We start from the raw sequence: 17,196 nt of genomic DNA, 5'->3' as shown, positions 1-17,196 counted from the left end.
CAATTTAGCAACAGCTTTTACTATAGGCTCAGTATAGGACCAATCATTGATAAAACAACCCCCCCACATGCACACACATACACATATGCATACGCATTTCAGAGACTCAGGGCAGGAACAACGCTCAGCCGCAATGAAGTGGCAGGGTTAAGCTACAGTGCCAGAAAAGAAGAATATTCTCAAGTTTTGATTTCCTCTTTAGTTCCTAGCACTGGACAATGACCATTTGATTTCAACAATTTTATTATTGGTTTTAGTGATCCAGCTAAAAAAGCATTTTGATTTTTTACCCTTCTGCACCCAATGCATTGCTGATATTCTGCTTTTATACATCAGTCACTACTGTTTAATGTCAAAGCATGGTTATGTATCCCCAACCAGTGACGACACAGTATTATCAAAAGGCCACTATCTCTAGAGGATGTGAAGAGAATGAGTCAGCCAATACACTGGGTCCACAAAGAAGAATTTAAAAATATTCTAGGATCCAAAGGGTTATGAAAATTTTCCCTTTGACCTTTTGTCATCGTATATGCAAATAGGAAGGTACAGAATAGTTGAATAATAAAAAATCCATTTTGTATAAATTAAAGAGTCTCTTTTGGTAAAACACGTTGACATTTTCAAAGAATTCTGCTGCCATGTCGTCCGTGGTTATGGTTGTTTTGGAAGAGGATGGAAACGTCACTGTACCCTGGGCACCAACCAGCTGGAGGACATAGTTGGCATCATCTGCCAGTGTCTCATACTTGCCAATGACATCATAGTGAATGATGCAGGGGTGACAGAGGGAGTGAACCCTCTCCCAATGTTCATTAAAGGGCTCCTCACGCTGTGTTCGGGGGTCCACAAGGTAATACAGGAACTCCTCGAATTTGACATCATCTCCGTTTTCCAGGGCCTTCAGCGTGGGGTCCCGTCGGTGGCGCTTGATGATCTTGGTGCCATACCGCTTGTGGAAGGCGGTGTTATAATGGCGTGTGAATTTGTTCCTGTAGGCTGAGACCAGGCGCTCGAACGGCTCACGGACAAAGACAAACTTGAGGTAGTTCCTGAGACGGTAGTTGATCTCTGGAGTGCTGAATTCTGAAAGGGTTCTCAGGTTGGCTGGGACATGGGCTTCGTTGGCTGGGATTTGCAGTGGGTCCCGGTACTTGCCCTGCCCCGTCAGCACCATCATGACCCGCTTCCAGTTTGTGCAGGCCACCTTGGGTACATAGCAATACAGCAGCCCGTGTGTGTCATCCACAATAAGGTGCTTCAGGTCATCGGGTGTCAGGACGCGGCGCTTCCGTGAGTACATCTTGCAGACCCTGTCCAGCAGGTCTCGCCTCTTCTGGTGGGTCATCTGAAGAGTGGACTGTTCAAACTGGTTAGAAATGAAAAGACAAGTTAATATGAGTTAATTAATGGTTATCGATTTGCCTATATTTTTGAGTCTGATGCTTTCTCTTCTGGCCTAATTTCCATAACTGAATAATAAAGAATCCTCCCATAATTTACTTTCAAAAATTACATTTACTAATCGTTATAGCAATACTCGATACAACTTTTTCACATCAAGTTTAGTTACCCAAACCCTCCTAAACCGAAATGTGTTTGTAGTTTCCAACGTTTCATGACGACATTCCATTCAAGGCTACTAATGTGCAACCACAACTCAAACGTCATATCATCAATACATATATATGGAATTTTGTCTTATTTCAGATATTCAGAAGGATCTTTACTGCTCAATACTTGTTTCACAGGGAAAGGAAGGGACGGGACATAGTTTTCCTGGGAAAGAAAAAAATCCAAGAACCACTCAAAGTTTTCCCAGTAAAAACAGCAACTTAATGATAAAGCATCTGGCCACAGGTTAAGCTTCCTGAAACTAGACACAATGACATTACAAGAGATGTACAACAAAAAGTTTTCTTGTGCCATAACCCCCTTCCACTGAAACATCCGTGGAGGAAGTAAAAATCCCAGCCTTCGTTGGCTTCCATCGACAGGAGGGGGGTTTGCCAAAACGTGTGCCATGCACCCCTGGGAAAGCCCTTTCATCTAGTTTCAGAGGCAGGACTCTTTGGTCTTGCTGCCCTTTCTTCACAAGAGCTAAATGCAGCGTTGTCCTTCCCAGGCAGCCGTGAAGTAACGCGGGGCTTCCCGGCTCAACGATGCGTGCACCATAACCATACGTTCTAGTTTCCAGAACTACGCACAGGAGGGGTAATCTTCAACCCCCGCGGGTGGCTTGCAGGGCTCTTATCTTTGGAAACGTGGACCAGCGTATTTTCTTGTTCCCACTCTAATCCCACCCCTGGTCTCGCTCCTTTCTGGCATGGGCAAAAGTACATGCTCACGGGAAGGGTGTGCATACTTTTAGCCCTAGGCATGGGGAGCTATTTTCAAACAGCCCCATCTAGTAGAACATATATAGAAAAATAACTTTGTTTTGTTTTGGGCTAAACGACCAGAATGAAACAATTTTGCTGTGGGGTTGTTTTTTTGGTTTTTTTTGTCACCTTGATTTAAATTTCAGTTTAAGGAGGTTAGTATATAAGAACTAAAGAACATAACAAATGGCATTATTTCCCTGTCGTTTGTTAAATAACAGCACACCCTGACGTGCAGGGCCGGTGCAAGGTGATTGGGCGCCCTAGGGAATTTCAGCCTTGCGCCGCCCCAACCCACGCCCCTGCCCCGGTCGCAGCCCTGACTCCTCCCCCCCCAAAAGAAAACTCACCTGGTGGTCAGTGAGGACCTGGGAGCGATCTGCCGCTCCCGGGGCCTCGGCTGCCACTAATCAAAATGGCGCCGGTGACCTTCAGCCCCTAGCATGTGACAGGGGCTACCGGTGCCATTGGTTTTTCCCCTGTCACATGGTAGGGGCTAAAGGGCACCGGCGCCATTTTGGTTAGTGGCAGCCAAGGGCTCGGGAGCAGCAGATCGCTCCCGAGCCCTCCGCTGGACCACCAGGGGGGCGTCGGGAGGGTGCCGTGGGGGGAGGCAGGGCGCTGCGGTAGGTGGCAGAATTTTGAAAGGGCACTTTTTGCCCTTTCAAACTTCTGCCGCCTACCACAGCGCCCCCTACCACTCAGCGCCCTAGGCACAGGCCTAGCTCGCCTAGTGGTTCCTCCAGCCCTGCCGACGTGTTAACCCATAGGCTAGATCCACTTGAAAGCTTTCCCCAAGGAAGACTTCAAGAATGGGCAACAGCTCTTGGCCAGTGAAGCTGATTTACCCCTAAGCCCCTGTGAAGTGAAGTAATGCTATCACCATCGTTCCACAAACTTGCTGGGACACCAGGAGCAGAATTCATAGTCACTAAAACGCACTACTGGAAGGCTGTGGAAGGGGGGTGGGGGTGGAAAGAACTTGTCAATTACTTGTTGTCACTGTAAGTGAGGCCCAATAAACAGCAAGGGCTCAAAATTTCAAGCAGAAAAATTATTTGATGACTCTGGCCAATGTAGCCATGGCGTCAAGGCCCTGCAAATCTCGGGAAAACCGATTTAAACCCCTGAATCATGCAATGCATTATCACTTTCTTTACCTCACTGCCCCTTTCCAGATTATTTTTGAGTCTGAGGGTTGCTGGAGGTTAATAAAACGTGTGGGTGTGGATTTGTGCTCGTGGCTACGTTTGAAGCAGAGCCTGGGGCAAAATGGCACTTCTGGGGGGGCCACTGCTGCTCTTGTGCACTCTGAATAATTAGTTGGGGGGAGCGGAGGGCCATGCTGAATACCCTGTCACCATCTCCTTTTTCAACACTTGCCAATTAGGAAAGCCCAAATCTATTTCTCACAGTTCGCCCTCCAGAGGCCAAAATGAATTAGGGTGAATCTTGAGCTCTGCCCCCTTCCGCCTGTGGATCCTTCACAGGTGCTTCGCTGCAGTTTCCTTCTAGGCCCAGCAGGAGGTTAAAGGGCAGCCGCGTGCACAGAGAACAATGCCCTGCAGGTGCATGGAAAAATCAGCTTGTTTGTGGAACACTTTTTCCCACTTACGTGTGTTTGTAGTCTGGATCTTGGACTTTAAAATCAAAGTGGCGCTACAAGGTCATTCATTTGCTAAAACTGATAACAGCTGTAATGTAGTTGACATAGTTCCCCAAAGAATAAATCATAAATGCAATCATTCATTTCCACCAGAGGAAGCTCTTAGTTACTTATTTACAGTAATTGCAAACTAAGGAGCCGGTCACTGCAGGGCCCCCCCTTTCCACACTGCTGACAGATGGAAGAAACTCACTTTTGTGTCAGAAACGTATTTCTTCTTGAAGAAAATACATTCAGCCAGTTTTTATAGTTTTCCCTCCGCTTGGCACTGACTCTGTAGATGTGAAAATGAGACTGAAAAGCACAGGAGGAAAGAACAGACAGACACACGCTGACAGACAAATGTATACATGCACACAGAATACAGACACTGACATACACACGTGGCAACCCCCCTCCGATGTCACTATTAGGAAGGCATCCACCCCCCTCATTCCCTCCCTCCTGGAGGGCTGTGGTTGGATGCCTCAATAATACTTAGCCCAGTTATTTTAGGCCACTTTGGGATCACTTTGAGAAAGCATTGGAAGAGTAAAGATGTCTTAACTTTTACACTCTGGTGAGACCTCACAGCTTCACCCAGTTAGAAGTGACGTCTCATTGTGCACTCCCTGCTAGAAGGGTCCTTCTCCTTCTAAGTTTTTTTTGAGAGAGAGAGTTTTTCGCCCAATTCCCTTTTGGGGCGAAAGGGCTCTCACCAGAGGACCAAAGTCCTGTAAGCCTGACATGTTGTGAACTCATACGAATATTGCAAAAAAGATACTCAAAATCTATACAGCAAACCTATCATAAAATAACAGTTATAACACAAAGGACTCAAACAACAAAAACCCTCCCTGTGAAAAAGCACAGGTAAATATTACACTGGGTCCCAGAATACCAATACATCACCTACCGGAGAAACAATACAAACCCAATTGCTATAGATCCCTACACAGACAGTACACGCTAGCAGAATCTCTTACCTTGGTTACACGTACAGAGCAGAGACAGATCCTCACCAAATACAGAATAAAGGATCACAAATTAGAATCAGCAATATACAGACAAAAACTGAAATGGAAACCCCATGAAGCCAGACTCTGTGTTTAACAATGGAAAAATAGAACTTCCATTCCTCATAAAACAAATAAAATCAAGAAACATAAAGCATCAGTTATAATAGTAAAACCATACTAATAAAATAATATTTTAAAACCACTGATAAATAGAATAATTTCTATTAATTAAAATCATATAAATTTTTTTTAAATTTCCCAAACACCAATAAAATATTTCAAAACAGCACACATATCAAATAACATCCAATAATTCAAACTAATAAGGATTAAAACAAGCCCCTGCTGTCCATACCTGGGAACTCCTGATTTCTAGTCACCCTGAGATTGTCAAGGATTAGGTTAGGAGAGTGCGCAAACTTTATCCTCTCTCTCACACATACTCACATGTCCATTCTCTCTCACACACACATACACTCTCAGACTCTAAGACCCTCTCCCCCCCCCCCCCCCCCCCCCCCCCCCCCCCCACCACCAAGCAAGCTCTTACTCCCCTGGATTCTCTTATACACCCACACACTCGCACTCTCACTAGCTCTCTCACACCCCCAGGCAAGCTCCCAGTCATTCTCACACAAACACACACACAGGCAGGCAGGCTCCCATTCTCACACACACAGACCCCCAGGCAGACTCCCATTCATTCTCATGCACAGGCAGACACCCATGCATTCACACACATATACCCCCAGGCAGGCTCACATTCATACACATGCACACACTAAAGGCAGACCCCCCCCCCCCATTCTTTCTTTTGCCAGCAACCTTGGAGCCTCTCTCGTTCCTCTGCTGCCGCTGTCACTGCTGATACATGGCTATTGGGGAGGCACGAATCGCTGCTACTGGCACTGAAGCCCGTTCTGCTGTCTCCTCTGTGCAGGCCCTGCAGTATTAAAAATTTGCGGGCTTCCAGTTCCTTCATGCTAATCTCGAACACTGCGAGATCGGCAGAGAGAAAGTGCTACTCTTGCATATTCCCAAAGATAACATATGACAATCACTAAAAATTATTTTTTTTCCTTTTACCTTTGCTGTCTGATCTTAGTTTTCTATTCGGTTGGTCACAGGCTTTTTTTTTCCACCTTCCCTTTCTTGGTTTTTTGCTAATTCCTTTTACAGGGTCTTTTTTTTCTATTTCTTTTCTTTCCATCTGTCTTCTTCCCTCAAACACACACTCAGGCTCTCATTCTCACATGCTGTCTCTCACACATACACACACACACAGGCTCTCACTCACAAGCTGTCTCACTCACTCCCAGCTCTCTCACGCGCTCTCTCACACATTCACACACAGGCTGTCACACTCACATGCCATCTCATGCATTCACAGCTCTCATTCTCACACATACTTACACACACTCTTTTGTACATGCTGTCTCACTCTCACACACACAGGCTCTCTCACTCCCACATGCTGTCTTACTCAAGCACAGGCTCTCACTGTCACATGCTGTCTCTCTCACACACACAGAGGCTCTCACATGCTGTCTATCCAAACATTCAGGTCCTTACTCCAAAACACAATCTCTCAACTCACTCTCACACACACACACACACTCTTACAGACCCTCAGCCTCTCTCTTGCCTCTGGGTCTCCTCTTCGCAGGTTGCCATGGAACGGGCTCTGCGCTGGCCTGGATCTTCTCAGGTCGCCCACGATGTGGGATCCATGGCGGACCTGCTACCAGGCCTCCTCCTCGTCTCAGGCTGCCTCGACGTGGGATTCATGGCGGCCCATAAATGCTTCTTTTCTTCTGCATGCGACTGATGCTCCTCCTCCTTCCTGCCCACGTGGCTCTGGCAACGTTTTTCTTCTGGGGCCACGCAGGCAGGAAGGAGCACCTGCAGGTTTGGACATGACCTTTTTCTTTGGACAGCGGTGAGATGAGCTCCACCATGGCCCCGCCAATCTTCCTGCTGTGTACATCCAGCACAGCAATAGTTCCCTGCTCAGCCGCCAGTGGCATGAGATCCACCCGAAACTGCATGGGCCTCCATATTGGCCACCCCTCAGTACATCAGTGCTTGCACCCCCTAATGGTTTGGCGCCCTAGGCCCAGCCCTGCTTTGCCTAGTGCTTCCGCTGGCCCTGGGGAGACCCTAACCAGATCTCCACACTATGGGACCAGAACAGGCTGGGGGTCCAAGGAGAAGATGACCTAAGGTAGGACATTTTGCTGTGAAGTTGGGGACCCCTCAAATAGTATTGCCGGATAGCCACTGGGTGAGCTTTGCACAGTAAATATCACCATAGGTCTCTACCCAGAAACCTGAATAAAGGGACACCTACCTACATAGAGATGCACTTGTACCAACAGTTAAGATGTAACTTCAACACTATTGACAAATGGCCTTTAACTTATGATTACCAATCAGTAAACGTTTAACACCCAGAGCCTGGTCCTGTCCGATTTATCACAGCCTCTCACCTTATGGGATGCATCTACATTATTTAAACACACTGTGAAGCAGTACACCATGGTCAGGGCCAAAAGAGAGAGCTTACTCCCATAAAAAGAATCCCCCCCCCCCCCCCAGGATTAAGAGTTAAGCTTGGTGCAAATGTACTAGCTGGAGCCATCCTGAAGAAAAATAAATATGCCTTTGGGATAAGAAAAAAAAAAAAAAAAAGAAAGACACTGCTAAGGGTCTCACACATATTCAGACTCCAAGGGTGGCTGTTATTTCCTGCCCCTCCCCCACACTCTGATGTGGTGCTAGGACATGGAGAGAGGAGCCCAGCCTGAGCTCCAGCACACTCAAGACCCCCCCCCCCCCCCCCCCCCCCCGGGGTCTGCGGTAGATAGTGAAAAACAGACACAGACTTACACATTCTCCAATGAACGCGCAAACACACCGTCATGTGCACACACACAAAAGGGGGGAGAGTTACTGATTTCTCTGCTACTAACTGAAAGCCCAGATATGTGAAAGCTCCTGTCTAGCCCATTAACAGCAGTTCAGGAAGGAGATCTTTTTCTTATATCAGACACCTCTGCAGAGATATTGCAAGCTTCGGGTTTTTTTTTATATACTGAGGCAGCATCAGATGGATAAAATGAAATGTGTCTCCAGGCAAACTACAAGAACTCATCCCTCTATCTTTTCCCCCAAGACAGGTCCTTCTGCTGAAATCTGAGACAGTACCAGCCAGAGGATGTGGTGAAAGCTGTTTGTGTGGCTTGGTTTGAAAAAGACCTGCCAGAGGTGCAAACTGCCTCCTGTCTCTGTCTGAAGGCAGAGATGAGAGCAGGTTCACCAGCCTGGCCGACAGCTTGGCATGTCTCGGCGCCCCTGGTGCGTTACTGGCACTAGCACCGTGCACATTTCTATGCAAACCTCTGGACGCAGCCCGTGAAGTGCTGAAGTCTGAGCAGCATACACCCCACCCCACCCAAAGTGAGCAAGGCACCATTTACCACTGCTTGGGGAGCCAGGGGTCACCTAGCAGTGGCATTGGAGACAGCAGGTGGCAGAGCTTTGCTTTCTGTGCTTCTTTGTGGTCTACAAAAGGTCAGTGGAGTTTCTTGGCTTTAACCTTAACCATCACTAAGAAGGCCTTTTCCAAGAAGCAAATCGGAAAGGCTTAGGGAGTGTGTCAAGAGTTAAAAAACCCAGTTAATTGGTCGACATTTGTAACATGGCAGTTAATGGTACTTCTCCTTAGTAGGAAACGCAGCCAGTAATATTACTCTTGCAGAATAACTGAAATACATTTTTCAACTAATGTAGATTTTTCTTTCAATTTTCTCTTGCTGTTTTATTTCCTTCCTCATTTTTCCCTTTCCTGCCAACTGTCTTCTCTTTCCAAATCCTCTACCAGCAACTTGAGAATCCAGTGATGCAACCCAGATTGGGACCCATCCGACAAAAGCTCCTGCTGTGGTAACCGATGCCCTTATTCAGCAGGGTCTGTACAAACCCGGCCCCCGCTCCTAACCCGCTGCTTGTGCTATCATACGAGACATGCTAGCATGCTAACAGCCCATGCTGTATTATTTATTCTGTCTGAGTGCATACAGCAGACAGCCCGGGGAGAGGGTCTGTTATTTCACAGCGAAGAACTATCCCTCAGTCTCTCATAGCCACAAGGTTCCACCATTGTGACCTGCAGCTCACACATAGAACAATGAGGTGGCCCTGCGGTGGCTACTTATAAACTGAATTCCAGCCCAGCTGCACATCTGGGAAACCATCCAGGGCAGAGTCACAAACTGGGGTCTCTCAAAAAAAGAAAAAAAAACCCAACAAAAACAAACACTTCACTATCCCCACATAAGACTCCTTTTTGTTGCATTACAAACAGCTTCTCAGAACAGGGAAGTTAATATGGGCTGTTAATTACACAACCAGCTATGTAGATTGTGTCTGGGAGTGCACCGTCAGCATGGTTAGCTTCCCTAATAGTAATTATGTATATAAATCCTCTCATGCAAACGGGATAATTATATGCAGCCACCTCCTGGGTCGATTCTCAGAAAGGACTTGCAGAGAAAGTGATTTATTCCTGGTCACATGGAGAGCAGCAGATATGGTGCTCGGACATGGGGAGAAAAAAGGACTTGTTTGAGATGTGGAGAGATGGTCACCACATCTAAATAAAGATATATCAGAATTAGAAAAGGTAAAGAGAAGGGCGACCAGAATGAAAAAAGGGATGGAGCAATTCCCCTAATGAGGAAAGGCTAAAGAGGTTAGGACTCTTCAGTCTGAAGAAGAGACGGCTGAGGGGAGATATGATAGAGGTCTATAAAATAATGAGTGGACTGGAATGAGTCAACACAAATTGATTGTTTACTTTTTCAAAAGATACAAAGACTAGAGGACATTCAATTAAGTTACTACTTGATACATTTAAGACAAATTGGAGAAAATATTTTTTTACTCAAACTAAAGTTAAACTCTGGAATTCACTGCTGGAGGATGAGGTGAAAGCTGTTAGTGTGGTTGGGTTTCAAACAGGTTTAGACAAGTTCCTGGAAGAAAATTCCATAAACCATTATTAAAGGTGGAATTTGGGAAATCCAATGATGATCCCTGGGATAAGCAGCATGGAATCTGTCAATCTTTTGGGATCCTGCCAGGTACTTGTGATCGGGATGGGACACTGTTAGAAACAGGATACTGGGCTTGATGGACATTTGGTCTGGCCCAGTATGGCAAATTTTATGTTCTTAGGCACCTATTTAAAAAAAAAAAACCAAACAAACTGGATGCAAGAACAAGAAAACTCCTCCTGCCCACCAGGTAATCTATAAGAACCACGTGCGCTACATCCCTTGAGCTGAAGGTGGTGCGGGTCTTCCAGAAATGGGTTGCACATACAGGGTTAGCATCATAGGCCTGCAGGCACACCTTATGGTATCAACAGACCCAAAATGTGCTGAAGTATGAATATGAATGACCATCCTCTGAAACTTGAGCAATCATTCTGGCAAACAGATGGAATGAATGAGAATCCACAGGGCCTACAAGGAGAAAGAAGCAACAGAATTTGAAAAACAAGAGAAAAAAAAAATCTCTTTAAAGAATCAAACCAGAAAACAAGAAGGGGAGAGTACAATGAGTTACTTCAGAAACCCCCACGTGGAAACGTGAGATGGGAATAGCTAAGTCAGTGAACTATGGATAGGATGATTCACAGCCAGCATAGAGCCCCCCCCCCCCACTGCCCCCCCAGTAAAAAAAAAAAAACAGACAGGCTGACTTGGTAAAGCAAAACTGGGACTGGTTACACATCTTGTTGCTGGCTGTGACCTGCTGAGGTCAGAAGGCCTTTGTACAGAAAGGGCATAATAAGGTGGCATGGCTCACGCACTGGAAATTGTGTAAACCCTGTCACATCGCTGTACCAGAAAAGCCCTGGGATCACCACACGGAGAGAACTTTAGAGAATAAAGTGACGATTTGGGACACTCCCATTCCAACCAATAAGAAGCTCAATGCTAACCCCGCTCACCTTCTCCTCTACCCCCTTAGACATTGCAGTAAAGAAGAAAAATACAGGAACGGCATTGCTGAACGAGGGGTCAGTACCAAGCGGCCAACTCCGTGGATCTTGTGGAGAGAGAGAGAGAAGATCCTCAAGTATCAAATAATGCAATCAGGGAGCAAGAAAATGTGGCAGAAAATACAAACAGAGACTCAAATGTGTTGGGCCGCCAGTGGCCCAATTTAAAAAAAAAAAATTTCCAAGCGCACCTTGATGCGTTTCCTACACATATTACACCCTATGAACTCCAGGAGGTAGCTTTGTGGCACAACGTAAGCATGAAGAACAGCATTAGCAATAGAGATCATTGCCCCACATACCCTGGCTTATGAGCGAAGATCCTTCCTGTCAAGGTATGTGCACAACAAACCCATTTGGGGAAAAAAAACAGGGACTTGTTCAAGGTCACAGAAAGAATCAGGGGACAAGTTTGGTTCAGACTGTGCACTCTCATCGTGGTCACAGGCTTCTTCCTTCCATTCCTCCCTGGGGTCAGAATGCTGGCGGCTGCAGCCAAGCACTAAGCCAAGGCTTCTCACAACAGATCGGACGGTTGCATCGGAGTACTGCCTCTTGCTGGATGGCTGCACTGACATTATTCCCTACAACACTCAGTTAAGGTTAGCTGACTCATCTTCGGCGGCCACAAAAATTTCCACTGGTGGCGGCATTTGAGAAACGCTGCACCAGGCTCTGTTCATTCGCACCATCTGTAATACTAGCATTCCCCAGACAGGAAACCAAGCAATGGCATATACTGAATGTCTAGATGAGTGTCGTCAGCACCCACCTGCACCCTACGAGCAGGAGAAGAGTGAGAAGAACTGGTGCTTATGGGGTCGGCCATTAAAGTGCACCCCTGAAAGGTCCCCTCCAGCGATAAGTCTGCATTATTTACCACCATGTTCCTGTTACCATATTGTTGTGGGTTCGTTTGGGGTCTATGAACCCACAACACATATGTGTGTTTTGATCATTTGATTTTACTAGATGCTTCTAATTTTATGGTGTATGTGTGTGTGTGTGGGGGGGGGGGGAATCCTGTCTTTTCTGAATAGTTTTATAAGGAATAATACCCCAGTTTCTGGGAAAGCTGCTGCAATACTTCTTAATGTCTGGTCATTTAGTGCACGCTTAACAAGGATGTGAGAAAGTGTGAGCTAGTACCTCTGGACTCCTAGCTTAAATAGACGCTGTTGGTGGGACGGGGCATGGTGGGATGTTTGAAAACCCAGGGCTGACTTCCCTCCAATAGCATTGGCATGGGTCATGCATTTAGGTTAGTTCACCCCCCCTGTGTTTACCTCCCTTCTAGCTAATGGGAAACTCATGTCCATCAGCTGGCTTTAAAAAAAAAAAAAAGAAAGCCATTTTATTGTGCCCTTTAAAAATGCTCAAGTACTTTGCTTATTTCGCTCCTAACAATGTTGTATTTATACAGCGTCACTTAAGCTAATATATCGGAGAACTTTCTCTATTGGTGTATACAATTACTTTTACAGCAGAGGAAGCATACAGCAGGGATTCCTCACCATGGCTCAGGACGGAGCACACTGTCAGCCTGCTATTGGACGCGCATTTTCCCTTACCCCTTATTCAGTAAGGGGAGGAAAACGCGCGTCCAACCCGCGGCACCTAATAGCACCCTCAACATGCAAATGCATGTTGAGAGCGCTATTAAGTATGCGCGCGGGCCATCAACATGCAAATGCATGTTGATGGCCCTATTAGGTATGCGCGCGGGATACTGTACGTAAAATGTGCAGCCAAGCCACACATTTTACTTTAAGAAATTAGCGCCTATCCAAAGGTAGGCGCTAGTTTCTGCCGGCACCGGGAAAGTGCACAGAAAAGCAGTAAAAACTGCTTTTCTGTGCACCCTCCGACTTAATATCATGGCGATATTAAGTTGGAGGCCCCGAAGAGTAAAAAAAGTAAAAAAAAAAAAAAAAAAAATTGAATTCGGCCTGCGGCTGTCGGGCCGAAAACCGGATGCTCAATTATGCCGGCGTCCGGTTTCCGAGCCCGTGGCTGTCAGCGGGCTCGAGAACCGATGCCGGCAAAATTGAGCGTCAGCTGTCAAACCCGCTGGCAGCCGCCGCTCCTGTCAAAAAGGAGGCGCTAGGGACGCACTAGTGTCCCTAGCGCCTCCTTTTCCCCGTTTCTACCGCGCCACCTAATTTGAAATACAGAATCGCACGCACCGGCAAGGGGCCGGTGCGAGCACCGGGAGAGCGGGCGTTCGTCTGCTCTCCCACGGACTTTACTGTATCAGCCCGAGAATTAGTCAGGCTGGAAGGCCAGAGACCTGCTGAAGGCCAAATGGACAGAGTTGAAGGCGGGATGACACGAAGTTCTGTAAACGGAGCAACTGGCAACAAAGGGGGTCTAAGAAAGCTTGAGATATAGGGAAGAGTGAAGCAGGCAAAACTGAATGTAAAATATGTGCAGTCATACATTTGGGGCACAGAATGGCAGTGACCAGTAGGCTTCATGCTATGAGAGCTGCAGCTTTCTTATTCCTACCTGTTCGCTGTCATAAAGAGCTTGCAGTGGACTCCGCCTGGATTTCCCATGCCAAATGTTCCCCAAACTTCTGTCTTCTGCAACTGAAAAGAAAGAAAACAGCAAAAACATCAGTTTCTTAGCTTTTAGTGCGGTATATTATTTTTCAGTTCTGCCCCGCAATGTAGCCTCAGAGGAGTCCAATCAGGACATGGCTATCTGGGTCGTCTGCTGCACAGAAAACACAGGAGGGACAAAGAGAGGACAGCTCAGGTTCAATCACTAACTGTGGCCAGGCAAGAGCAGATGCATCATGGCACACTGGGAACTTCACCTTTAAGGGGAGAAAGCTAAGCCTGGAGGTGACCAACACGGAGGACTGACTACTCGCAGCACCCGTGTAATTCCCACTCCCAGATATCTCACAGCCTTCACTTTCTGGACCGGTCGACTAAACACGAGTTCCAACTTCAAGATCTGCATGCTCACATTTTCTGGCTAATTCCTTCAACGAATGCAGCCCCCAAGGTTGTCCTCATTAGAATTCATCTCTCCATCACATCTCATCCTCCCTCCAATGCAACTTGCCTCTTTAACTGCACTCCACACACAGACACTCTCTCTCGCTCGCTCACTCTCTCTCTCTCTCTCTCGTGGTTAGGGCAGGGGACTGAGAACCAGGAAAGCCAGGGTTCGAATACTGCTTCTCCCTCCCACGCTCCTCCTGACTTTGAGCAAGCCACTTTACCCGCCGCGTATAAACTTAGATTGTAAGCTCTCTGGGACAAGGGCTTACTGACTGCAATTGGCCTTGATCTTGGATTTAGGAAGGCAAGTAATTAAATCTAAAAATCCAAATCCCAACCCACAAAGACGAGCTCGAAGTGTGCGGGTCCAAGGAGGTGGAATCAGGAGTAACGTGCTAAACAGGACCTAGGGAATGGCCTTCCGGGGGAGGCAGTGGAGCAAAAGCAGTAATGGAATTCAAGAGAGCCCGGGATAAGCACAGAGAAGAAAGCCAGAGATGGACTGGAATCTGTGACGTTGCACCAGGGACAAAACTGGGCAGACTGGGTCTGGAGATCCTTACTGCCGTCACGTTCTATGTTACACACAATAATGGGTCAGTCAGAATTGCAGAACTTAGCCTCAAGTGACCTGCTGTTCAGTGAATGGTTCATTCTGCAGGCCACAGTCAACAAGGCAATAGCAAATTTGCTTTTCCTTTCTTTTTTTTTTTTAAACAATATTATAAATCAGACAGACTGCCAAATTTACTCAATTGTAGGAGATCAAATAAAAACCTTTGGCAAGCAACAGACGTTTCTGTTCAGTGCAGGGCACACTCAAGACTACAAGGTGATAATTCCGTGAGTTAAGAAGATAATTACCTTGCTACATTTCTCTGCCTGTACCATAAATTGCTGATCTGAAAATTCTGATTTTCTTGTGTCCCAGTACATATGGATAGCTGAAGGTTTAGCTAGAGCTGAATTTCTGAAAATGGAAAAATTCCATGCTTCGAAATTCAGAAGGACTTATGTCTTTGGAAGGAAAAGTGCTACGTCTACTACTAATAATAATAATTGTGGAACTCTGCTACTTCCAGTTATTTCTGGAGAGTTTTATGAAGTAAAAACAAAAAATTCCTCCAAATGGAGATGATCCGAAGTCCAGCTGAATGAATGTTTCTAAGGAGTAAAACGAAAAATATGCAAATATACATGTGTCACATGTCTGCACGTGTCTATATGCGTGTGTGTACAATTCTGGAGACCGCACCTTCAAAAGGATATAAACCGGTTGGAGTTGGTCCAGAGGGTGGCTACTAAAATAGGCTATGGTCTTCATTATGAGGCATACGAGGATAGACGCAAAGATCTAAACCTGTATATCTTAGAGCAGGGCTTCCCAAACCTGTCCTGAGGACCACTCCTGCTGCTGCCACAAGACTGCTGAAACCAAGCAGCTGGTTTACTGGCAAACTAGCATCAAGTCAGGAAGTCACTGGAACATTCTCAGTCTGCCCAATGATGGCTGTGCCTCAAAACTGTGGCAAAATTACAGTTCTCCAAAAGGAGGGCAGCGACCCTTACGTACCATAAGAAGAAGAGGACCAAGGGACCTGATGGCCATTTATAGGTTCCAAGTTAATTATAGGTCAATCTTTTATTAGGTAAGGCCGCCTTAGGAAAACTCTTGATGCATTTCTCTTGGTTTACTGCTGCACAGGGTTGGCTTCCGACTCACAGTGCAACTTTCTTTTCCAAGTGAGTGAGAGCTGCAGTTTCTTTAAGCTGAGAGAAGAAATAGCCCATGGGTTCAAGACCCATCAGAATGGCCATTCTCAACTTCAAAGGCCTTTCCCCAGTCCATGCACAAAATCCTTTTGCATCCGAGAGCTTGTGCCTCAATAAATCTGTTCATCAATAAAAGGTGCCATCAGCCTCAGTGGTTTCTTTGGTACTGCAGACTAACCTGGACCCCCTCGGAAAGGTTGTAGCAGATTGAACTATTGGTTCTCTCTCTTTCAAACCTGCCTAGGGAACAAGCACCTGCAGAGAAATGCACCTAGGGAACAAGCACCTGAAAAACTACATGCGCTGTTGCCTTCCCCAACCTAACCCCACTCCTCCTCCTACTTAACACTTCTATAGCGCTACTCGACAGACGTACACAGAGCTGTACAAAAGCACATAAGAGACAGTCCCTGCTTGGTAGAGCTTACAACTTACGTGAAACAAACATACGGGGCAAAAGAGACTCCATCAACTTTGCTCATGGCTAAAAATGCACCCTGCATACAAGGTGGGTGATTTTTACACAGCCGATTTATGTGGGTAAGTGCCCATTTACACAGGATAAATGGCTTTTGAAAAACATGGCGCTCAGAATGTGTCTACATAGAAATATACGACTCCCACAGTGAAAGGGGCCCATGCACTGAAGCTTAGCACGCAGAAGAAATAGCAGGCCATGCATGAAGGTTCTAGCATGCACGCTAACTTAGTCTGACAAGATGTTAGATTGCAATTCTTTGCTAATTTTAGCATGTACAAATAAATGAAGGAATGTCAGATGCACATGAGGCTTTAGTAGGTGAGTGCTAAATAGCATGGTATGTTCTCCTCCATGAGCTATTTTGCAATTTGCACACACTCGCTAAGGCCTAAAATCAAACACCTGCTTTGGACCATTTGATCAATTTTGGGCTGTAGACTTTTTCAAAGGTTTCCCTAACAGGATGCATTGGGGGTTATGGATGGAGGAGATGGGGTTGTTAGAGCAAGAGATGTGCGAGGTGTGGAACAGAGAACAGGGGAGAGACGGGATAGAGACCAACACACTTGCACGCCTCAAAAAATTACACATTTAGATAAGAAAATGTATACTTAAAAAGCCAAGGTTCACTGACGACAAAGGACAGTGTTGTAAATATTGCACATAAGAGCCCATTCCTACAAGTTCCAAACAAATGCCATGGCTGTGCTGAAATTTTGCATTGCAGGTGTTCTGTCTCCGGTATGGTCTGATTGGAATAGTCTGAAATACAGCTGTTGTGGCAGAGACAAATCTGCAGCAGTTGAGCTGTGA

The 17,196-nt window shown here is 46.2% G+C and overlaps 1 protein-coding gene across 3 annotated transcripts in view; it reads right to left on the bottom strand.

The window, feature by feature from the left end:
• Positions 1-204: 204 nt before the first annotated feature.
• Positions 205-17,196, bottom strand: part of CHST13 (carbohydrate sulfotransferase 13) — a 67,563-nt gene continuing 50,571 nt past the window's right edge. For 2 of the 3 annotated variants that reach the window (XM_029601338.1, XM_029601340.1), the window contains exons 2-3: positions 13,624-13,706; positions 206-1,369 (exon numbers count right to left, since the gene is read on the bottom strand). In XM_029601338.1, the coding sequence (XP_029457198.1) occupies positions 524-1,369; positions 13,624-13,706 (929 nt within the window). In that variant the 3' untranslated portion in view covers positions 206-523. Of the gene's footprint in view, positions 1,370-11,064; positions 11,158-13,623; positions 13,707-17,196 lie in introns of those variants that run through there. The other variant, XM_029601339.1, reaches the window with a different exon arrangement.

Source organism: Rhinatrema bivittatum, chromosome 4, assembly GCF_901001135.1.
Source record: "Rhinatrema bivittatum chromosome 4, aRhiBiv1.1, whole genome shotgun sequence".
In the NCBI taxonomy this organism is placed as follows: domain Eukaryota; kingdom Metazoa; phylum Chordata; class Amphibia; order Gymnophiona; family Rhinatrematidae; genus Rhinatrema; species Rhinatrema bivittatum.
The sequence above is the reverse complement of the archived record's forward strand: the minus strand, read 5'-3'. Positions and strand labels throughout refer to the sequence as shown.